The sequence below is a fragment of the Gorilla gorilla genome, chromosome 5, assembly GCF_029281585.2.
Source record: "Gorilla gorilla gorilla isolate KB3781 chromosome 5, NHGRI_mGorGor1-v2.1_pri, whole genome shotgun sequence".
Classification (NCBI taxonomy): domain Eukaryota; kingdom Metazoa; phylum Chordata; class Mammalia; order Primates; family Hominidae; genus Gorilla; species Gorilla gorilla.
The window spans coordinates 56,784,870-56,808,812 of NC_073229.2; the positions used below are offsets into that span (position 1 = coordinate 56,784,870).

At 42.4% G+C, this 23,943-nt stretch overlaps 1 protein-coding gene across 2 annotated transcripts in view; it reads left to right on the forward strand.

Moving 5' to 3' along the window:
• The window catches only part of DNAH8 (dynein axonemal heavy chain 8), a 394,484-nt gene extending 371,639 nt beyond the window's left edge, over positions 1 to 22,845 (forward strand). The window contains exons 89-93 of one of the 2 annotated variants that reach the window (XM_063707575.1): positions 879 to 1,035; positions 4,260 to 4,412; positions 4,493 to 4,682; positions 18,604 to 18,725; positions 22,159 to 22,577. In XM_063707575.1, the coding sequence (XP_063563645.1) occupies positions 879 to 1,035; positions 4,260 to 4,412; positions 4,493 to 4,682; positions 18,604 to 18,725; positions 22,159 to 22,446 (910 nt within the window). In that variant the 3' untranslated portion in view covers positions 22,447 to 22,577. Of the gene's footprint in view, positions 1 to 878; positions 1,036 to 4,259; positions 4,413 to 4,492; positions 4,683 to 18,603; positions 18,726 to 22,158 lie in introns of both variants that reach the window. The other variant, XM_019030248.4, reaches the window with a different exon arrangement.
• The last annotated feature ends 1,098 nt before the right edge of the window (positions 22,846 to 23,943 follow it).

A 23,943-nucleotide genomic window follows, 5' to 3' on the forward strand; every position in this document is an offset into this window, starting at 1 on the left:
CACACACACACACACATTTCTACTCATATGTCCAGGTAACTGGTCAACCCAGCATCTCAGGGACAGAGACTAAATTCATGCATCTCAGAGTGTCTGGTCGATCTGAAAGAAAGCTAGAGAGTGGGAATGAGAGAATCAAAGCTCTCTGAAAGCATCCTGTTCTTTCCCTCCACAGCACTTGTTAGAATGGGATTATCTAATATCTATCTCCTCCACTAGAGAACAGAACTATGTCCTATTCCCTGCCATATTCTAGAACTTAGCTCAGTGCCTGGTACATGGTAAATCTTTATTGAATAAATGGATTTAAAGATGCATGGCTGCATTTGAACAGGTGGAGCCGATGGGCATCAATAGATTTCCCTGGAAATCATAAAACTAGTGGAAAAATGAGAAAACCAAACAGAAAAGACGAAAATATTTTAATAGGTTATAACTCAGTGAGGAAATATGAATGTTCCTCTTTGAGCCAACAAGCTGTCCTGTAATGACAGACTCTTATTAGAGTGACCAGTCTATAGCAGGGGAGAGTGAAAGGAGGTGTGCCCGCTGTTCAGCATGAGGTGGTCAGGTTAGCTACAACCAAGATGGTGAAGCAGTGATCTGGATTTCCAAGGGCGTTTTTGGGTCTCTTTCCTTTAAGATGGAGAGTGTTTCATTTCAGTGATGTTCTTGATGTCCTATTAGGAGGCGGTAGAATGGATCTCTAGTTTCTTTCATTCCTCTAGGTTCATGGTAGTTAACTTTTCTTCTTCTTCTTCTTCTTCTTTTTTGTAGCTTGCTTTGATTTAAGTGATTCTATCAGTTCATTTTAGCTTTGACACTTATCTCTTACATGTTTCCCTGTAACATTCTGAACAGCTCACTCTTTTTACTAGGTATCAGAGTAACACTGCTTCTGCTGTTCTTGAAACAATTACCAACATTCAACCCAAAGAGAGTGTAGGTGGTGTGGGAGAGACCCGGGAGGCTATTGTTTATAGATTATCTGAAGATATGCTGAGTAAACTCCCTCCTGATTACATTCCTCATGAGGTAAGTCTTGCTGGTTTCCCACTGGCATACAGGGCTATTTGTATATTTAAACAGTAAGTTTGATTACCATGAAAAGCAAGAATCTACCTGTTGGTGACTATGTGGCAGATTACCTGTGTGAAAAATTTTGACTGTATTACTAAACTCTGCATCTCTCATTGTTCACGTAGTTCTCTCTTCAAAACTTAAAAATATCAGAAGAAAACATTTTCCATGATGCTTTTCTGTTGCATTCTTTTAAAAATTCCTTCACAAGTTAATTCCTCCTCAGTCAAAGTTTCCACAGTGACCCATTTATATATCAATTTCTGTGATGCCTTAAGCTGTGCTAAAAAAAAAAAACAACTCAAAAATCTTTAAGGCCAAAAAGTAATGGTGTTGGTCATTTGGTACTCTATAAGACATTCCAAGTGTTTTAACTGTAGGTAGATGATCCACCCATCTATTCCATTGATTTTTAATCACTTCTGAAACTCATCGAATAGGGTAGAACAATTAGTGGAGATATTATGAATATAAGCACCCTGTTACCAATCTGAAGTTTTCTAAGAACCACACTTATTCATTGATTAGAATGGGGTGGCATGGGACAGTAGCTGTGTTTTTGAGCACTCATTACAAGCCAGGCACTGTCCTAAGTGCTTCATACACATTATGACACTCAGTGCTCAGGACAGCCCCAACAGAAACCAAGCTAAGTGGCAGAGCAAGAATTTGAGCACAAAGTGATCTGACTCTAGAACCTGTAGTCTTAACTAGTTTTAGCATGCAATGAGTGTCCCAACAATAAAAAGTGTTTTATTGCCTCTTAAAATAATTATTGTTTCCATTGTGTAGATAGGTACCAAGACCTTTGGTTAAGATATTGAAATCAATAGCTTCATGTAGAGATAGTTACAGTAAGGGGAGAAAATATTTTTAAATGGATAAATATTGTAAGTATACACTTTCAATAGTTTTATTGGTGTGATCTTCAAAAAACAAGGCAGCATACTTGCCTTCAAAGATTCTTAATACTGGCATGTGAAAGTGAGATAAAACTTACTCTAAAAGATTACACCACAGGACTGCTATTGCTAGGGGAAAGGTTCAAGACCTTGTGATAATTTGAGCTGTCCAGTCTTAGTTGGGGCCACTTCACCAACAAGACCTTTGTTCTGGTGATTATTCCAGCAGAAACTGAGCATCAGGGGTGTAACTAAATGGATTCCTATATGGGAAAGAGTTTGTACTAAGAGACGTCTAAAACTTGTCCCCGTTCCAAGATCACTTACTTTTTAGTGTCTTATTTTATAGAAGAGATCTTTCTTGAACAGGTGGCTGTAAAGTGAATTTTGTAAATCAAAATATAATTATACCATTGAGTTCTGTAGTAAAAATGAAGCTACATTATTGTAGAGAATACTACCTGGTCCCAGAAACATAATGAAAATGCTATATAAGACTACAGCAAGTCTTAAATTTTATTAATAAAAAGACAATTTTAGGCTGGAACAATAATTATACTCAAAATCAGGACTAGAATTACATTTTCTAGGGTTTAAGGTTTTTCTAAGCATGTCTCTATCTCAAGTAAAGTTTCCCTTTTAAAACCCTAAGCAGGACAAGGTGATTTGTTTGAAACTGTTAATATACTAGAGATACCTGGGCTATTGATTTGATACTGTAGTCAATACCTGAGCTTTATTTTCCACTCATGGGGTTGCAAAAGTATTTCTATAATTTCCCTTTTCCTTAGGGGTGAATTTCCACTCTTGAGATGGATTGATTTAAAGGGAATTATATATAGATATAATTTATATATATACACACACACGCACGTGCACGCACGCACACACACACACATATATGTATGTATGTATGTATGTATGTATAGCATATACATATGCTGTTCAGCCACTGGAGGTTGAAGGACTTGGGATGGAGATGAGAATGAGGCACTGGAGGCTGCAAAAATGTAGGCTCTAGAACCAAGAATTCTGAAGAGTAGCTGAAGGTTGCTACGTCGGACTGCGTTAGGGACCGCCACTGGCATGCTTGACTGATTTTAATATAGTTTGCTCCACCCGCATAGGTAGTCCTATTCAGGCTGCCTATTTTATATCTGTGCTCAGTGTTATATCTCCTTCCCTTTTTGTGCTTTCTGTCTTCCTCTTTCACTCACTAGAAACAACCCAATTGCAGTAAACACAGGTATCCCTTGCTGAAAGGAAACTTCTGCACCATACTAGAGGCCTGTCCTATAAAAGGAGGAGAACAGTTCAGATGACTCTGAAGCCCACCCATCTCTAACATTCCAGGCTTTATGAGGGGGCAGTGGGCATCTCTGGCAGAGAATCCTGCAGCTCCTGGCCTCTTGTGATCCTTTGGATTGATACCTCACTTTGAGTTCTCTCCCACTCCATGTGTCCCTTCCTTGTTCTTTCGATTCTGGCATCTCTTTGATTGTGGCCAGCAGAAAGTTCAAATCCCTTTATGAGTTCCTGCCAGTATTTGTAGTCAATCTTTTGTTGGGCATATGTCACCAAATTGAAATGTGTATATTGCATTGGCTTGTTTTCCAATAATTGTCATATTTTATTGTTCCCACAACCAGAGGCTTTTGTATTGATCTCTTCAAAATAGTCAATAAGTGATACATCAAAAGGAACAAATGACAGATATTTAACTGGCTCTCCCAAAAAATCAAATATTTTCATTGATTGGATTAGGAAAGGCTCTCTTTAGCTGTCATAGCTAAGGCAACAATGATCTTTGGAAACTATAGCTAATCATATTTGTTGGTAACTGCTCTGTAAAGATTTTTGCTGTATTAACTTTCTATGACATTTCTAATAACTCTGCAAACATAATGAAGAAAAAAATTCCACTGTACTCCTATGAAGGTTAGATTGCAAAAAGAATATCTAACTGACACCCAGTACTTAATCATGTGAAAGGAGAAAAAGGTACAATTTTATTTCAGCTCTTTAAGGTACATTTCCAATTATTAGCTAAGTACAATCAGTAAGAAATAAAAATCATTTTAGTTGAACAGTAGTTCTGGAAACCCAGGAAATGGAAAGTTTAATGGCAAGTTTGGTTCTGTAAGACATATTTTAGAATTCATTTGGGCTGGTAGAGATACATCTAGAGGAAGAAAAAGAATTGAGAAAGAAGAGGTTATTGGAAGAGAAATGACAGATGAGAAAATCTCCTTTATTGCATTGTTTACTTTGTTTTAGGTGAAATCTCGTTTGATAAAGATGGGCCATCTTAATTCAATGAACATATTTCTTAGACAAGAAATTGACAGAATGCAAAGAGTCATTTCAGTACTCCGTAGTAGCCTGAGTGATCTAAAATTGGCCATTGAAGGAACAATCATTATGAGTGAGGTGAGCTGTTATTACATCAGTAGGCATTTCCTTCTTTGTTGATGTTTCCTATTCATGTGTTTTAACTTTTTCTTCTCCAGAATCTGAGAGATGCTCTGGACAACATGTATGATGCTCGTATACCTCAGCTCTGGAAAAGAGTGTCTTGGGATTCGTCCACACTGGGCTTCTGGTTCACTGAACTTTTGGAAAGAAATGCTCAGTTTTCTACGTGGATATTTGAAGGGAGGCCTAATGTGTTTTGGATGACTGGTTTCTTTAATCCCCAAGGTATGTGCTCATAGGAGATTTGGCAAACTTGGAATTTGCGTATTGTTGGATAGTAGCATCGTGTGATAAATATATACCATATAAAACAATATGGAGGCGTAGCTTGCTGGGTGCTGCACATAGCCATTCAAAGGCGAAAGAACACAAATAATTCTTCTGTATTTGTTTTACAAATTCAATCTGAAGCTCTTCCTATCAATTCTTTACAATGTGGTAGCAAAACCATTCCTTTTTCTTTTCGCCAGCTTCAGCAAACCATCAGTCTGGGGTTAGGACACATGAAAGAGTAAAAAGAAGTTTCTCTCTAACTTATAGTTTTTAAATGTTTGTGAAATATCAAAAATGAAGCACCAAAAGATGCAAAAATTGTTTCCAGGGTTTAGAAAATTATATTGGTTTCAAAAATGACTGTGACAAAAGTATTCAGAGAACTTCAGGGGGGTCTTCCCCCACTCAGTTTTCTAGTTTTCTTTTTCTTTTTTCCTGAAAGAGTGCTTTATAATTCTGCTTCATTTATTCCTTCCTTCTAGAAATGTTTACTGAGAAAGTTAATGGCTTGATGTCATAGAGTTTGTAAGGTTCAGAAACATGACACCTTTTTGTCTTACTAAAATATGGATAGTTTTACTTCAAGTAATTCTTGGTGAAAATGAAGAAATGTTGAATTCCTTATGGTTCAGCAGCTTGTGGCTCCATTTGTAATAAAATTTTAGAAACATTCACACTTACAGATTTAGGATGAATTATTGTTTCTTGTAGCAATATAGGTGCATCTCATAAAATAATGTTGAGTAAGGGAAACCAAACAGAAAACATTACATGCGGTATGGTTCCATTTATACAAAGAAGAAGAACAGGCACAATGGCTCTATAGTGTTCAAAGTCGGGATAATGACTGTAGAAGGAGGGCAGTGATTAGAAAAAGGCACAAAGGGCCAGGAGCGATGGCTCACGCCTGTAATCCCAGCACTTTGGGAGGTCAAGGTGGGCAAATTGCTTGAGCCCAAGAGTTTAAGACCAGTGGGGCAACATGGTAAAACCCTGTCTATACAAAAAATATAAAAATTAGCTGGGTGTGGTGGCATGTGCCTATAGTCCCAGCTACTTGGGAGGCTGAGGTGGGAGGATCACCTGAGCCTGGAAGATCAAGATTGCAGTGAGCCGTAATTGCACAACTACACTTCAGCCTAGGCAACAGAGTGAGACCCTATCTAAAAAAAAGAGAGAGAGAGAGAGAGAAAGAGAGAGAGAGAGAAGGCACAAGGGACTTCTGGGGCCCAGGAATGTTTCATTTCTAGATCTGGATACTGGTTATGTGGCTGAATTCCCTTGGTGAAAATTCCTTGATGTTGCTGTATACTGATGATTTGTGCAGGGTTTTTTTTTGTGTAAAGCATACTTTGATCAATATTATACGTGAAAAATATGTATTTAATTGTCCTTTGTATACATACATTCATTCACTGTATGCATTTTCCAATACCTTAAAAATGTTTAAATTTGAAACACTAACCATGGTGATTTCTATGAACATATCAAATTATAAATAGTATTTTATAAAGTCCGTAGCCTTTAGAGTTGTAAAGGGCAGCCTCCAGATTTCACTTATCTATTTTTCTCCCAGAATTTCCATTGAGTTAGGGGAGGAACATTTTTTATTATGGGTCTCAGATTTTGTGTGTCTACTTATGAGTCTCTTTCCTCCGTATGAGCCTCAATTTGAGTAAGTCGTCACCAGGTAATTTCTGGCTGGGGAGCCTGAAGTAATAGCATTTAACTTAATAAGGATTGTTTGACCACCTCCCATTTGCCAGCCCCTCTGCTAGGTACTTTCAATGAAGAGAGATTTGAGACTTGGTTCCTGCCCTAAAGGAGCCTATAATCTGGTTGGTAAGACAGACACATCAGCAACCTTAATGTAATGTGATAAGTGCCCCACTGTGTGAGAACTAAGTGCCATGGTAGCCCAGAGGACAGAGAGATTAATTCTGCCAAGAGCTTCACACAGGAAGCAGTGAGTAGGGTTTGCAGAAGCAGGGATGCCAAAAAAAGAGCGGGTGCTTTCCAGGCAGAGGCCTGAGCAAAAACAAGTCTTGTTCAGGGGAACAGGGAGACCAGTGTGGCCAGGGCTCAGGAGCAAGGCTGGGGGTAGTGGGGAATGAGGCTGGAGTATGAAAAATCTTCCAGGGCCTCAGGGGTTGGGGCTGTATATCAGAAGGTAATCCCAAGAGAAGGCAAGTGAGGGACTGGAATATGGAGGCCCAGTGCAATGAGACTCTTGCCAGGTCCAAGGAAGAGGGCCTGGGACCTTAACCAGGTGCCAAGGAGGGAACAGGTTTGATGGAGTGATTAAATGGGGGTCTCTGAGAGAGCAAGGAGGGACAGTGTAGGCTGGAGACAAGGTACAAGACAGGGAACATTGGGAGAGGGACAGGTAGGGCAGAGAGACAGGGAGCACTGGAGAGGTGTGTTGGCAGACTTGGAGTTGGGAGAGGCGTAAGGACCAATGATTTTCAAAAGTGTGAGGTTATTGAGTGTATCTTTGATATTTAGAAACCAAGGGAGTGGAGTTGGTTCATCCCTTGCTTTCCATAGTCACGAATGCACATAATTTTTTTCAGTGATTTTTTTCATTCAAAATATAACTTTAAAAAGCAAAGTGTTAATATGAACTAATCTTTAGTTGTTAATATTTGTTAAGAAATGTTACAAAGCCAAACAATACTTAAAGAAATACAAATGTAGATTCACATGATATGGTTTGGCTCTGCGTCCCCACCCAAAACTCATCTCAAATAGTAATCCCAGTGACTGGATCATGGAGGTGGTTTTCCCCATGCTGCTTTCGTGATAGTGAGTGAGTTCTCACGAGATCTGATGGTTTAATAAGTGTTTGGCAGTTCCTCCTTCACTCTCTCTCTCCTGCCTCCATGTAAGACGTGCCTGCTTCCCCTTCTGCCATGATTGTAAGTTTCTTGAGGCATCCCCATCCGTGCAGAACTGAGTCCATTTAAACCTCATTCCTTCATAAATTACCCAGTTTCAGGTATATCTTTATAGCAGTGTGAAAATGGACTAATACATCACATTTCAGTTAATGCCTTACTTTCCTTCATTTGTTAATAATACTTATCTTTTCCCTTTTCTTCAGTTCTGCTTTCAAGTTAGACTTTGATTCTTTCTCTCAGGTCTCTCCATGTCTTGGAAAGCCCTAACTTATTCAAACATCCTACCCTTTACACACAAGCACACACACACCCTTACCCATGACTGCTTTCTGTTAGTCGCACAGAAGACTGGAAGTCAACTCTTCCTGCACACTAACCACTTCTCTGCTCTCTTTTCATTCTCTTGACATGAGGGACAAATTACTTTCTGTTCCACCTCACTTGGCCAAATCTGGCAAATAAAGATTACAGCTACTCCATACATGTTCCCAGGCAGTGTGCAAACAGATAGAGTCCTTTCCAACTGGAAGCCTCGCTGGACACTATTTGACATCAACAGTTGATCTCCCAACATGAATGTATCTCCTGGGTTTTATGTCCTCTAACTCAGTCCTCTTCAATGAAGTAATTTCTTTCTTTGGTTCAAAACATTTAAGTAAATGGCTTTAAAAAAAAAACCCTACGTAGGCAGGGTGTGGTGGCTCACGCCTGTAATCCCAGCACTTTGGGAGGCCGAGGCGGGCGGATCACGAGGTCAGGAGGTCGAGACCATCCTGGCTAACACGGTGAAACCCCGTCTCTACTAAAAATACAAAAAATTAGCTGGGCTTGGTGGCGGGTGCCTGTAGTCCCAGCTACTCGGGAGGCTGAGGCAGGAGAATGGCGTGAACCTAGGAGGCAGAGCTTGCAGTGGGCCGAGATCGCGCCACTGCATTCCAGCCTGGGTGACAGAGCGAGACTCTGTCTCAAAAAAAAAAAAAAACAAAAACCCTACATATTTAAGTAAAACACAATGCAGTTTGCATAAAGGCTGTAGTTTCATTACAAATATATATACAGTAATCAAAATCACCTGGACCATAAGGAAGACTATAGAACACCTGCAAAGGCTTTATTCACGTATGATTGCTAATGTTTATAATTGTATAATGCAATGTGGCATCTGATGCTGTTTAGTGTGTTTCCCTCATTGACCCTCTGGTGACTGCTCCACAGGCCTAAGTGACTTTGAGGTCCGTGCTACCTCAAGGACAAGTGACATGCTTCTCTTGCCCCTGGTCAGCACCTGAGCTTCTGCTGTTTGTAGCACTGCTGTTTGCCGTATAGGTGGCCTGATATTTTGTCTGTCATATTTGAAGAGGCTGAGTCAGCCACCGTGGAGCTCATCTGGCATTTTCAGCACCCCTCACAATCATTTCTGTAGCAATTGACGAGCTCAACCATGTGGCAATTAGACTGGATGATTAAAATAGTCAAGCTCTCTATATCTGTGACCCTGTGATAGTTTTTTCAACGTGCAGCTTTTTTCTGTGTGTGGATTTGTCTCCCGGCAGATTACTCAGGCCAGGGGAACCTTTGTGCTCCACTGGGTTTTCCCAGCAGTTATTGGTGCACATCTTCCCACATTATTTAAGATTGTTTTTCTCGGGTGTCGCAAAGGATGGCCCTGGTCTGTTTTTCCCAAAGGTGCGCCTTTTCAGTGCATCGTGTAACATGATTTAGATTCTGGTGCATGAGCTTGCAAGTGTGTGTACATGTCTGTGCTGTGTGTGGGGATGTGTTTAAACCCAAAGAATATAGTCGTAATGAGCCTGACTTCAGGCCAGGGTATTGACTGCCTTTCAGAACATCTTAATTGATAGCCATGCTTTGCCATTTGATGTTAGCTGTGACTCACAGGGGCTGCTAATGAAATGGAGGCAGAGGCTGAGTGTGTTCCCCAGGTCTCACACCTCTGTAGTAGATTGAACCATGCAGTCCCGTTATTTTCCGAATGTTTAGCTCAATCTGGAGCTTGATGCCATTTAGATGCCAAATTGTGCCCACTTTTTTCTGTTATTTTTTTCTCAGTGTCTTGACAAGCCATGCCAGTCAGTTGTGTCAGATATCAGTGACAACTTCTTCCATAATGCAAATCAAGATTTTTCAGTTAGAGGCAATCCTGCTGGATCAAAGAGATGGATCATTTTTGTCCTGTTATCTTGTATTTCTGTAAAAATAATCTACAACTTTTTGCCTGTGTGTGTGTTTTCAGGGAAACATCATCAACTAGCTACAATCTCTGAATGCTTGTCTTGAAGAGTTATAAAAGTCTGCCGTTTGTGGAGGTGGGAAAGTGTGCCAAGGACTAATGGACCTTTAGGATTGGAAGGGACTTGGGGATAGCTTCTAATCTAATAGCAATTCTAAGCATGCCCCAGTGCCACTGTTTGATGAATGAGAGCTACCCTTAAACATCTTGGGAAATCTAGGTGAGTGGACCTCAAGGTCCTAAACTTCAACGTGAGTGATAGCACTAACCTGCCCTGTCCCCACATCACAGAGCTATAGAAATGCCTCTGAGTGAATAACAACCCATCCTCCTTGACTTTCTGTGTGAGCAGCTTTTACGCACTGGCCTTAGACACAACCACATCTCTTGTAATTCCAGTTTCTGCATGTGTTTACCTTCCTTAGCAACCACCTAGTCCTTTGTAATCTGGCCGGGCTCCATCACTGTGCTGAAGCTGCTCTCTCCACGGCCCTCATATCTAACGACCTCCCTGATGACATCATTGCCCTTGACTAGAGCTAGAATGCTGACTCTGAAAACTCTCATGCCTTGGTTTCCATCCATGCCCCTCCTCTGATCTCTTCTTACCTTAGAGCTCACTTTGTGTGCTCTTCTCGGCAACTTCTGCCTTGGCCTCGGCCCCCTCGTTGATGACCTCAGCCTATGAGTGGCTCATCTAATGTCCCACTGTAGCATGTTCATTCCTCACTTCCACCTGCCAAGTAGGAATTTCATCCTCCTGCAAAGGTCACCAGAGCCATGATCTGCCCATCTTTCTCCTGAGTCATCCGTGCCAGGATTCTGCTGAATATGCTTGTGCACCATCCTCCAGGTCACCTGGACTCTTGTGAATGGGCTCCTTATGTCAAACAGTGTGGAAGAGGGAAACCAGGACAGCATGGTGTCATGGAAGGCAAGGAGAAGGAGAGTAGTAAGTAAGTAGTGGCAAGTGCTCCAAGAGGGCAAGTAAGATGGGCCAAAAATGGCCAGATGGATTTTTCAACAAGAAGACTGTTGGCAGAAGTCTCAGTGGAATAGGTGGGGAGGTACAGGAGTCTGATTTGGGGGTGTGTGAGTGAAATGAGGAAATGGAGACGAGGTGAGTACGCATAACATGGATAATTCTCTCAAGACATTTGGCTGGGAAGAGGAGAATCAAGTTGGAGGAGTAGGTATAAGAATAAAAAGTTTTCTTTCTTTCTCTTTTAGTGATAGGAGAGGCTTAAACCTGTTCAAATACTGGTGGGAAGGAGAGAGAAAGATAGAAAGGGGGTTGTGGGAGGAATGAAGGAGGGAGAGAGAGCTCAACAATCCCAGGGAGGAGGTAAAAGAGGCAGGAGGAGGTGGACACAGCACTCACAGGTGGAGAAATGTGCTCCAGGCAGGCGGCACCTTGCACACTGTAACAAGAGTAATAAGGAAGGAAAGGGCATAGATGCTTATGGTGATGGAGCATAGGTAGGCTTGCTGGCAAGAAGTTAAGGGCATTCCCGTCTGAAGCTTTCTACTCTCTGTCTGAAGCAGGAGGTGAGGTCCTCTTGAAAGCAAGAAGGTGTTGGTGGAGAGATTTTTAAAAGAGTGGCGGAAGTTTGAGAAAGAGGGCAGATGAGGGGGACAGGGAAGGACTGATAAGTGGCCTTGAGAATTCTGTTGAGGCTCTTCATGGTGAACTGTGGTGATGGTGGCTGTGTGATGGTTTCTAGTTTCATTCAGCAGCCTCGTATAGACGTGAGAGAGGGGGCATTTGGATTCATCTGGGATTGCGGTTTTGCCAGGCAAGAGATGAAAAGGATGGATCTGAACTAAACAGGGAAGTAAATGAAGAAAAGGGATGGAGTTGAGGAGAAGGTCATAAAAAACGATGAGGCCAAAGGTCTGAGAGGTCAGATGCTGAATAGGGTACTGGAGAGACCCAGGTGTTGTCAGAGTGCTTAATGGGTCGCAGCAGATGGGTATATGGCAAGGACAATGAGAGGAGGGACATGTGGCCAGAGGCTGTGGTTGTCAATGCAGCAGAAATTCCCTTAAAGGGTGGAGGAACAGCTGGGAAGGACAAGGTCTTTAGGGTTGAGCCGGGGCAACCTGGCGGAAGGTGGAAAGAACATTCTGTGAAAAGGTGGAAAATATGAGAGTTTGTCAACAGAGGGAACAGTGGAAAGGTTTGCGAGAGAGGGGAGAAGTGGGAGGTTGGTTAAAGGGAAAGGAAGCATAAACTAGCTCAAGGAAAAGATAGTTCAGGGCAGAAATTACATTTTTAAATGGGTTTAGCTGATCCCAGCCTTGCTAAGACAGGTAGTCCCAACTCTCCCGTTTATACCGAAGTTTTACTGGAGCCAATTATGTCCTGGATTAGTCATTTCAGAGAAGGTGTGTGTCTCAAGGGGCCCTGGAAAGAGTCAGCTTGTACTAGTGACAGTCTTCTTAATATTGTGCCTGTACTCTTCCCACTTGTCAAACTTGTTCTTAAAACAACTGTGCATCAGTGACTGTCAATGACTTGTCTGCAGAGCTTTTTATGGGGCAGTGGTTCTCCCACCTGCCTCCACAGTAAAATCACCCAGGGAGCTTTTAACACATACTACTGCCTGGGGCCCCAACAAGTATATCAGATTCTCTAGGGATGAGCCCTCTAGAATCCATACGATCAATTTTCTTTTCTTTTCTTTTTTATTTTACTTTAAGTTCCGGGATATATGTGCAGAACGTGCAGGTTTGTTACATAAGTATACATGTGTCATGGTGGTTTGCTGCACCTATCATCTAGGTTTTAAGCCCCGCATGCATCAGCTATTTGTCTTAATGCTCTCCCTCCCCTTCCCCCACCAATAGGCCTCAGTGTGTGTTTTCCCCTCCCTGTGTCCATGTGTTCTCATTATTCAGCTCTTACTTGTGAGTGAGAACATGCGGTGTTTGGTTTTCTATTCCTGTGTTAGTTTGCCGAGGATGATGGCTTCCAGCTTCGTTCATGTCCCTGCAAAGGACATGATCTCATTCCTTTTTATGGCTGCATGGTATTCCATGGTGTATATGTACCACATTTACTTTATCCAGTCTATCATTGATGGACATTTGGGTTGGTTCCATGTCTTTGCTATTATAAGTAGTGCTGCAGTAAACATATGTGTGCATGTGTCTTTATAGCAGAATGATTTGTATTTTTTTGGGTATATACCTAGTAATGAGATTGCTGGGTCAAATGGTATTTCTGGTTCTAGATCCTTGAGGAATTGCCACACTGTCTTTCACAATGGCTGCGGAGAAATAGGAATGCTGTCACACTGTTGGTGGCAATAAATTTTCTGAAAAGCTTCCTTGGTCATTCTAATGAGTGAAGAACCTTGACGTTGGACCTTTGCTACCCAGTATGTGGTCCACCAGCCAGCAGCGTCTGTACCACCTGGCAGCTTGATTGAAATGCAGAATTTCAGGCCCCACTCTTGATCTACCTACCGAATCAGAACATGCACTTTTAGTACATCCCCCTCCTCAGGTGATTCCCATGAACATTAAGGTCTGAGAATCCCTGCCTTAAAACAAATCTGGTGCCTGGGTTCCACCTCCAGAGATTCTGATTGTATTTATCTGAGCTGTGACTTGGGAATTGGGAGTTTTAGAAGATTCCTGGGTGTCTCTAATTTTCAGCAGTTTAATGTCCCTGCCTTACAGCAAAGAACCGGGAAAGGTGCTTAGTGCATTTTTATTCAACGGGGTTGACCAACCCTATCTTTGTTTAATGATTTCTGACCTTTTGTTTAATTTACCAATGAACTACATTTGCTTCTCATTTGGGGGAAAAACTGCCTGTCTTAAACTCGTGGCAGGAACATCATTTCTCCTCATCTTCAAAGATGCTGCTGGGAAGCTTAGTAACTGATTAGACAGGAAATACTGCACAGCCTAAGGCCTATTGCATAAGGACCAGTTCATTTATTAAAGAAAAGAAAATGTTGCTTATTTTTAGTGTAAATCATTACAAAATGCCAACCAACTCCTTATAAATTTGAGAAGAGCAATCTTCCTGATTAGTTATTTCTTTCACCTTTTCTAAGACCTTGTATGAAATGGTATTTAAAGCACTCTTCAGCTTTCTTTAAGCCAGCTGATTGCACAAGTCAAACAACAGCCGTGAGTGTGTTGAACTGTTGGATTACTACTATTATAGGAATGGACACATAACAAGTGTTACTTTAGACCTGAGTTTCCAAAGTATAATCCTAGCTTAAAAGGGAATTTTTAAAAAGAAAGAAAACAGGAAACTGTATTGTGTTGGGAGGAGGCTGGAGGAGAGATGAAAAAAATCATTTGGATTTTGTGTGTGTGGGTAAGTGGGGGGTAGCTGTCTATAACTTTCATTAAGTGTTTTTTTTTCTTCTCTTTATAAAGTAAGCTGCAGGCTTTGGGTTGGCAAACCCCAGGGGGATGCAGAAATCTGAGGCTGCTACCTTTTTATCTGCCTTCACGGTACTGTCCTCTTCCCCTAGCTCCTCCCTGACCCTAGGGACCAGGCCTCAGACTTTCCAGCTAACTGCTTCCCGTGAGCCACTACTCTGATATCAGCCTATAACCAAAGGAGCTGGGGGGTCCAGGCTTGGTGACCAACCCTTCTCAGCCCACTCAATCAGGGTGCTCCCCACCTGCAGGCAGGAGGCAACACCCTGTCTGCTACCATCCTCCCCTTCCAGAGCCCACCTGCCTGCCCAGCCCTGCCCTGCCCTGCCCAGTCGAGCCATACCTTGCTTTGTCCCACCTGGGGGTGCCCTGCTCAGGGATGGGCTGGCAGGGCTGCACTCAGCTTCTCTGGTAAGCAGAGATTCAAGAAACCTCTGGGGTCTTGTTTTCTGGTCGTGTGATCCCAGGGGTGCACATGTTCCCCTTGGGTGTCTGAACAGAAGGGCCTGGGAGGGAGGGCCACACCCCTGCAGTCTTGCTGTGCTGGTGTAGTGGGCAGCTGCCTACCCGCATCCCACCCTGCACTGTGGGCTCCAGAATCAGCAGATTAAGCATTTTATAAATTGTATTTTAGATACATGTTTCAAACTTGTGAGTTTTTAAAAAAGAACAAGCTTGACAAGTGTTTTAAGAAGTCATTATGCTTTATGGGTTTGAGGGGGAAGAATTTTTTTAAAGCATCTGATTTAGACCACATGTAACTCAGATGTTTAAATAATCAAATCACCTGTTTTCATGTGGGTGGTTTACTCTCATGAAGAATAGAAGGTTACTATTGTTGAAGATTTTCCCCAACTTTTTGTTTCTCCCTTTGGAGTTAAACATATGAACATAGGAATCATTTTTGCACCACTGATGATTGAAATTTTGTTTAGGAATTATTAAAACTAAGTTGTGCCAGCCAGGGGTGCAGTGGCTCACGACTGTAATCCCAGCACTTTGGGAGGCCGAGGCAGGCGGATCATGAAGTCAGGAGATCGAGACCATCCTGGCTAACACAGTGAAACCCCGTCTCTACTAAAAAATACAAAAAATTAGCTGGGCATGGTGGTGGGCGCCTGTAGTCCCAGCTACTTGGGAGGCTGAGGCAGGAGAGTGGTGTGAACCCGGGAGGTGGAGCTTGCAGTGAGCGGAGATCGCGCCATTGCACTCCAGCCTGGGCGACAGAGCGAGACTCCATCTAAAAAACAATCAAAACAAAACAAACAAACAAAAAACTAAATTGTGCCAAAACAAAAGTACTGCTTTCAAGCTCTTATAGAGAAAAATATATCAATAGTCTTTAAAAATTATACAGGCTTCAAAAAATCAGCTTTTCATTCCATTAGACTTGCTATCAGTCTACAAGAAAGATGGCCATTCATTTTTTAAATTCAATAATGAACAGTTCATTGGATTTGCTACCCTTTGAGTGCCGCAAGGATCATGCTCTCTTTAGGAAGCAGAGACAAAATGATCAAGACTTGAAAGGACATGTATCTTCTCTACGTTCTCTGAACATGGGAATGGCCCATTAACGTTTCCTATCTCCACTCTCAGACTGCAAATATATTTAACATTTTCCTTTCTTAATAGTACAAAGTAATGTAAGTGTGTTCTAGAGTCCACCTCCTGGCATTCCTAAGCATTAGGAGACTTGTGGCTGAAGTCAGCTGGCCAACATCATTCCCATTAGGGAGTGCCTCTCCCCATTAGGGAGAAGATAAGACATGATGTCTCCTTATTCTCACTAGAGTTTTTCAGAGCTCTGATGATGGCTGAAGGCTTTGTAGCGGATATGCTAAATAAGCGAGAATCCAGCTCTATCCTCCTCTGGCACCTATGACATTGTCTTGGTCATTGTCTAGCCACAAGGAGTGAGGTCAAATTTGCAGTTTAGCTGGAACTTTAAATGTTACAGGAAAATTTAATTATTCAACTTGTGCAAATGGATGGTTAAGACCAGGATTCATGCCTTGTACATTATGACCTTGTAGATTCATAGATCAGTAATGAATCTTAAAACATCATAAAATAGGGTTGATTTAATTCCAAGTCCACAAAACCCTACTAGGATATACAGTGTCTAATACATGGATGCACACTGAATGTTGAATGCTGAAAATGACATTTTCATGGAGTGCCTTAGAATGGAGAATTGGGTTTTATTATTTTTGTCATATATACCATTGACTGGAAAACACACCACATGTTTTACTGCTAAAGTATGGGAGCCTGGATGTTTAAAATGGAAGTTGCCTGGCACAGTGGCTCACATCTGTAATCCCAGCTACTCCAGAGGCTGAGGTGGGAGGATCACTTGAGCCCAAGAGTTTGAGACCAGCCTGAGTAACATAGCAAGACCCTGTCTCTAAAATAATAAAAAAAGGAAGTCAACATAATCGCATGCTGATCAAATCCCCTGAAGTGACTCCACACAGAGCACAGGCATTGACCAGCCATTGCTGCCAGGCAAACTTCCACTACATTTCCTGCCTCCTATACTTAACATTTTGTATCATAAAACCAGTCTGTCCTACTAGGCACTCGGTTTCATGAAACTATAGCTTTCTAAGAATCTTCTATAAAAGTCCTTCACTCAGCTGCTTTGGTTGATTGGTCAACTCTTCTTTTGGGTTAATGCAAAGGCCCTTCTTTACCACACCTAATCCTATTTTAGTGGGCACTCCGAGTAAATGTCTCAAGATGCAAATAAAGCCAAACCATTTGAATTTTTATTTAAAATTTCAGTGGCTTCTCTCCATCCACAGACTTAAGTCCAAACTCTGACCTTGAAAAATCACTGCTCTATCTTCGTTCTAACCTTATGTGCTGTCACTGACTCCACACTCTCTCAGCCATCCATGTGTGTGTGTGTGCTGTTCCTTTACCTGGAATTGCCCCATCTGGCAAACTCCTATGTAGCTCTCAAGAGTCACCTTCCACTTCATCTTCTCAATTACGCTTTCCCTGAGTTGTCTTCCCGAGTAGTTAACTTTGTTCACGCCTCTGTTCATAATGACAACGTTGTGTCAATGTCCAGCCTCCCCCACACTCCCTCTGGACTGAGCTCCTTGAATGTGGGGCCCATGGATGGCCTCTTCATCTTTGTGGTCATCCCACATAGTGCAGGGCTTGGTACATGGTGGCCACTTCAGCAAGATTTGACAGAGCAATGAAAGCATGACCATATGAGTGCCTCTCCAAGTGTCTCATTTAATAATGGGGAGAACTTGACTCAGTAAAGCCAGGCTAGGACCTGTTCTTTCTTTCCAACTCCAAGGGATCTCGACTCAGTGCTTATAATTATGCCTTGCAACTCTCCCCTCCCCCAACTCCCATTCAAACCTGATAAAATGTTCACTTTTGTGTTGTTTTGTGCATACATTGGTATGTGCTGGTTTGGTTCTCAGAGCTCACTAATCTAGGAGTAGCAGGAACACACACATTATAAAATTTTACTCATTGGAGAGCTTTATGATTTTTAATATTTACATGGAGGCCAAAATAAAATATGTAGATCATAAATATGTTTTCTTAAGGTTTTGAAGTCCAGTTTGAAGTTTAGGATATTTTTTTCTAACATTGATTGTTACTCTCCAAGAAAGGCTTATCTTATTGAATTGAATGCATGGTTTGCAAATATTAACTTTAAGGAAAAGCCACAGTGTACGGAACTGCATATTGTCTTAAAATTACTGTATTATGCACATTAAAATATGTAGCTTTCCTTTCCAGGGTGATTGCTTTGTTTGGTCAAATTGAAAGTCAGGTTTTCTATTTTGGCATTATGCCTTATTTCCCTAGACTAAATGAAATTGTTCCATTATAGCAAATAGAAGCTTGATAATGGTTTGATTCAAGTCTAATTGGAATGCTATTCTCAGAATATTTTACCATTCCGATCTTATTCCTCAATATTATATTTTCAAATAGAGACTGTGAGCTAGAATTGGGTTACAAGCCTTTAAGACTTGAGCAGCTGAAATCTCAGGAGAGTTTCAAACCAAGGCCCAGTTTGAAGTATAAACGGTACTGCTTTCCTGCTGTCAGCAGGCGAGAAAGATTTAGCTCATTGCGCGTCCCCACAGAAACGAAACACTGAGACAAATGTCTCCCCTGGGGTTTGGCCTCAACTCCTTTTGAGATGGATGTGTAGTTTGGAGACTGATAAGCAAGTAACTGATAAGCAAGTAACACTTAACATTGCTTCCTTCTTGTTTTTAAAGCAGATTGCAACAAGGCGTCAACATCTCTTCTTTTTTTCTTTAAGGCTTCCTCACAGCAATGAGGCAAGAAGTGACCCGTGCCCACAAAGGCTGGTCACTGGACACTGTGACCATCCACAATGAAGTTCTGAGACAGATCAAGGAGGAGATCACGTCACCCCCTGGGGTAGGCGTTGCTGGGCAATAGCAGGGACCGTTCTGGAGCCAGAGCTGAAATTTCAAGTTCTGCTTAAAACTGAGCTATGAGTGCCTTGGTTAGGTCCATTTGCTTTGCAGTGAGGGTTCCCTCCGTCATAACCAGAAGACATCAGTGCCAAAGCCTCCCCCATCTGCCAGAGTGGAAGATTAATGACAAGGTCTAATGAGCTCTTAGAACTCCGTAGACTACATTTCTACAAAATTACAAGTTACACTTGTGTTTGCTAAAAAGGCTTTTTGGCCAAGTGCGGTGGCTCATGCCTATAATCCTAGCACTTTGGGAGGCTGAGGCAGGAGGATCGCTTGAGCCCAGGAGTTCAAGACCAGCCTAGGCAACACTGGGAGACCCTGTCTCTACCATAAACAAACGAACAAACAAAAACTAGCCAGTTGTGATGGCACACATCTGTAGTCCCAGCTACTTGGGAGGATGAGGTGGGAGGATTTCTTGAGCCCCGGAGGTTGAGGCTGCAATAAGCAGTGATCACACCACCAGACTCCAGCCTGGGTGACAGAGTGAGACCCTGTCTTAATAAATAAATAAATAAGGCTTTTCTACACAACGCCAGCTACTGCTGTGGGCTACTCACAGATTCTACTGTAGGCAGCAGAGTAGTGCTGAGGGCAGCAGAGATGAAGGAGACTAGCAGGTTGGAGCCAGGGGCCAGTTCCAGGGGTGTCCCCTTTGAGTGGAAAGGAACATGGCTGGGGGGAAGAGCCCCCACTTCCTGGACACCGATCTGCTCAGTGAATGTGGGAAAATTCTTTAACTTTTTTGAGTCTTCACATCTTCGTCTGCAAAATGAGCATGATAATTCAACCTTATTAAAGGCGTTGTGGCCAGGCACGGTGGCTCACACCTGTAATCCCAGCACTTTGGGAGGCCAAGGCGGGAGGATCACTTGAGGTCAGGAGTGTGAGACCAGCCTGGCCAACATGGTGAAAACCGTCTCTACTAAAAATACAAAACTTAGCCTGGGGTGGTCGCAGGCTGTAATGTCCCAGCTACTTGGGAGGCTGAGGTGGGAAGATTGCTTGAATACAGGAGGCGGAGGTTGCAGTGAACTGAGATCCCGCCACTGCGCTCCAGCCTGGGTGACAGAGCGAGACTCTGTCTCAAATAAATAAATAAATAAAATTTTAAAAAAGGTAGTTGTGAAGATTTAAATGTGATCATTTAGGTGTGGTGCTGGACCCCATGTAGACTCTCAGTAAATCAGTCTCCCTTTCCCTTTCTCTGATTTTCATTCCCTCATTTGTCAAGTAAGGGGGCTGGACCAGATGATTTCTAAGTTCTAGCCAAGTTCCCTGCCACCTTATAACGAGGGCCACGTTTCCTTCAGTTTCCAGTATTGTCTTCCACATTCCTGTCTGAGGCCTCACCAGAAGCACCTTAACTTCCAGGTTCCCACCAACAATCTCTTTTAGGCAGTTTCAAAATTCCTCCAGCCTCTCCCCATTATGCAGTTCCAGAATTCCTTCCACATCTGTAGGCATTTGTTACCACAGCATCCTGCTTCCTGGAATCAAAATCCGTGTTCCTTTCCAAAGGCTGTCCTAACAAAGTATCGTTACCCTGGGTGGCTAAAAACAACAGAGATCTATTCTCTCACTGCTTAGGAGGCCAGAAGTCAAATCAGGGTAGGGTTGGTTTCTACTGGAGGCCCCAAGGGAAAATCTTGTTCTAAGCTTCTCTCTTAGCCTCTGGTGGTTACTGACAATCTTTGGCTTTCCTTCATCATTACAATCTCTGCCTCCATTCTCCCATTCATCTGTATAAGTATATATATCTCTGTGTCCTCTCCTCTTCTTATAAAGTTACCAGTCACATTGGATTTAGGACCTACCTTAATTCAGTATGTCCTTATCTAAACAATGTGTGCAAAGTCCCTATTTCCAAATAATTACATTCCAAGGTTCTGGGTGGACATGAAGTTTTGGGTGACACTATTCTATCTACCACACCTTCTCACTGACTTTTTAAAGTTCTGAGGCTGAAAGCACCCTGGAGAGGGATACAATTTACTATATGATGGCTTTTAAGTGGCCCCATTATTCATGTAGTTGATTGTCACCCACTGAGTTAATGATGGTAACCATATGTCCTGATTTTCTGGGACTGCCCATGGTTTTACTGTCAAATCATGTGCCTCCATTTTTGGTTCAAAAAACACAGTCCTCACACGGTGAGCCCCCACAGGGGGATTCCAGAAAACACTTTGCAATGAATCTTACTGTCTTTCATTCTAATCAGCATTTACTTCCCCTGATCCGATCCTCACTGGAGATGGAAAAACGGTCACCATCCTCTACATTTATCTATTTGGTGAGCTGGCATGATTGTTGGAGCCTCCCCTGTGATTCTCCTTCAGCCTTTCTTTTTTTAGTGAATACACTGCCTACAGGATCGAGTTTAAACTCTTCAGCTTAGCACCCAGATCTTTCCACAGTCAAGCCCTGACTTCTTTTACAACCATTGAGCCCTCTGATAAAGGAAGTACTGGGGCTTTTCCGGCTCGCCCTGCCTTTCTTTGTAGTGTTACTTCTGCCTGTGATGCCTACGCTCTCTCCTCTGTCTTTCCAAACACAGCCCCCTGCTGCAAGCCCATCAAGGCCCATCAAGGCCATCCCCTCTACAGAGGCGCCTGAGCACTCCAGCCACAGGGACCTTGCCTCAGAAGTCACCGCCCTCACCCCCAGAACAGTTCACCGGGCACTACCAGTAACAAGTGTGTGCTGCTATTCAATTCATATCTTTAAAAAATTTTTCTGCACCTATGCATCTTATCTCCCTGATTTAATGATGAGGACCCCCAGGGTAGGGCCTATTGTATGAGAGAGACACTGGGGAGGGTGGCCAGATGCTGCCCCTGCCATGATTCCCCTGGCTCTACCATGCCTGGCCTCTGGGGGCGCTCTGACTCTCCTGCTAGCTGGGCCTGGCTGTGGAAACCTCACTTCATCCTGTGACTGAGATGAAGTTGAGACACAGGTTGGCTTGGCCAGGGGCAGGCTGAGATCCCACCTGACAGCAGCTCCAGATCCTGTTCCATGCTCCCACCTTCCACCAACTCAAACCAGACCTCTCAGAGACTTTCACCTCCCTATAGAGGTGATCTGGTGCTACCGGCTAAGCCTGTTGCTCAGGGAGGCCACCCCCACACTTAAATAACTAATAACAAACACAAACATTTCTACAGCACTCATAGCCTCAACACAGGCTGCAGGAGAAAACTGGGCTCAGTATTTCACGAATGCAATGTACCCGGTGGTGCTTTCTCCCTCTGGTAGTGTTTTAAGACTGGTGTGTGTTTTATTTCCAAACTGACAGCCTTTATGACTAATTTTGCAGCACCTAGTTTAAAAAATAAATCCTATTACCTTATGCTTGACTCTTCCAGGAAGGTGTGTATATTTATGGGCTCTACATGGATGGAGCAGCCTGGGACAGACGGAATGGGAAGCTCACGGAATCCACCCCCAAGGTACTCTTCACGCAGTTACCCGTGCTCCACATCTTTGCCATTAACTCCACGGCACCCAAGGACCCCAAGCTATATGTGTGTCCTATTTACAAGAAACCCAGGCGAACTGATTTGACCTTCATCACTGTGGTATATTTGCGAACAGTGTTGTCCCCGGATCACTGGATCCTGAGAGGAGTGGCCCTTTTGTGTGACATCAAGTAAGTTCATTTCCATCTGCTGAGGGCACCAGAACCCACATAGACAGCCTGTGCTATTGAGGGACTCAGTGATGTGTGTGTCTTTTCTCCCCAGTAATTACTTAATTACTCTTTCTACATTAAAAAGTTGATGTTCTAAAATTGCTAGTGTGTGTGTGTTTTCCTCACATATCAATATTCAAAAAGATAACTCTAAATGAATGTTTTTTATTCTGGGAAATCATATTTCATTATAATTACTTTTTAAAGATAAAACCCTGTTTGGATGTTAGAACACTTTGGAAGCTCTGAATTTTAAAAATTTGAAAGTGTTGATATGTGACATCCTAAAAAGAGCCTAGTAGTTGTAAACTTTCCCTCAAGTAGGTACCAATTTCCCTTGAATAAAATCTAGCCATGTCTATGTTTGTGCTAACGTGTTATCTTTTGTTCTTTTGAGTTTGGTGTTCTCTCTGTGCTTCTGAAATGGAAACTGAAGAGATCCAGCCAGTACTCCTCAGTAGTACAGCTGTTCAGTATGAAGTGTTTAAGACAGAAAATCCTCTGGGATGGCCGTTCCTGTGATTTATTTTAATTTTATTTTATGTTGTTTTATTTTAATTTTTACTGCTTTTGAGGCCCAGAGAACTTAGACTCTCCAGCTCTCCCTCCCAACTCCAATTCTGCAGGAGATAATGAAACACATTTCTAGGCAGCAAATGGAGAAGGGAAAAACAAACCCTATCAAATGAAATTAGGTTACATGTTGAATGTCTTAAAAAGCAAAGTCTTTAAAAAGTGAAGCTATTTCTTATTCTGTAGCTAGTCTAAAACTCAGTTTGAACCTTGATTTCCTGCTAAAGGAAATTGTCAATTTAACAAAACAGATGGGGTCCTATACTGAATGCTCATGCGGCTTCAGGACAGTGAAGAAGTGTCTCTACCAGTCTTCTCATCTAGAATCCTTGTGCCTGCCCACAGCTAAATGCACGAGCTTCATTCCTTCATCTATTCTGAAGGAGGGAATGTTTCAAGTTGCCTTGTTTCCCTCTCATCCTTCTGCCACCTTGATCAGAGATGCTGATGACAAACAAAACCAGGCAACCAAGCAACAGCCCAGGTAAGGTTTACAGAAAAGACCCCAGAGAAAACTCTGCCACAGTCTAGTGTACTTTCAAACAGTAGAAAACACATTATGAAATGCAAATTGTAGCAGTGGCCTCTGGTATTTTCCTGATATTGATTCAATGTCAAAACCATAGAACTTTAAAAAAATAAAGGCAGTTTAAAAAATAAAGTAGCCAACCCCTGGCTCAAGTGTTTTAGCACTTTCCTTGGCCAATACATACACTAAAGTAAGGATGGCATTCTTGAGAAAGAATATCCTCCTGAACTGAGGCTAGAATTTGGAAGCACCTGTCAGTCTGGGTGGACACAGAGAAAGTTAAACACCATGACATTATAGCAAACCAAGCTGCATGTTCCAAAATCAAACACACATGTTTTATTTAGAGCCCTGTCC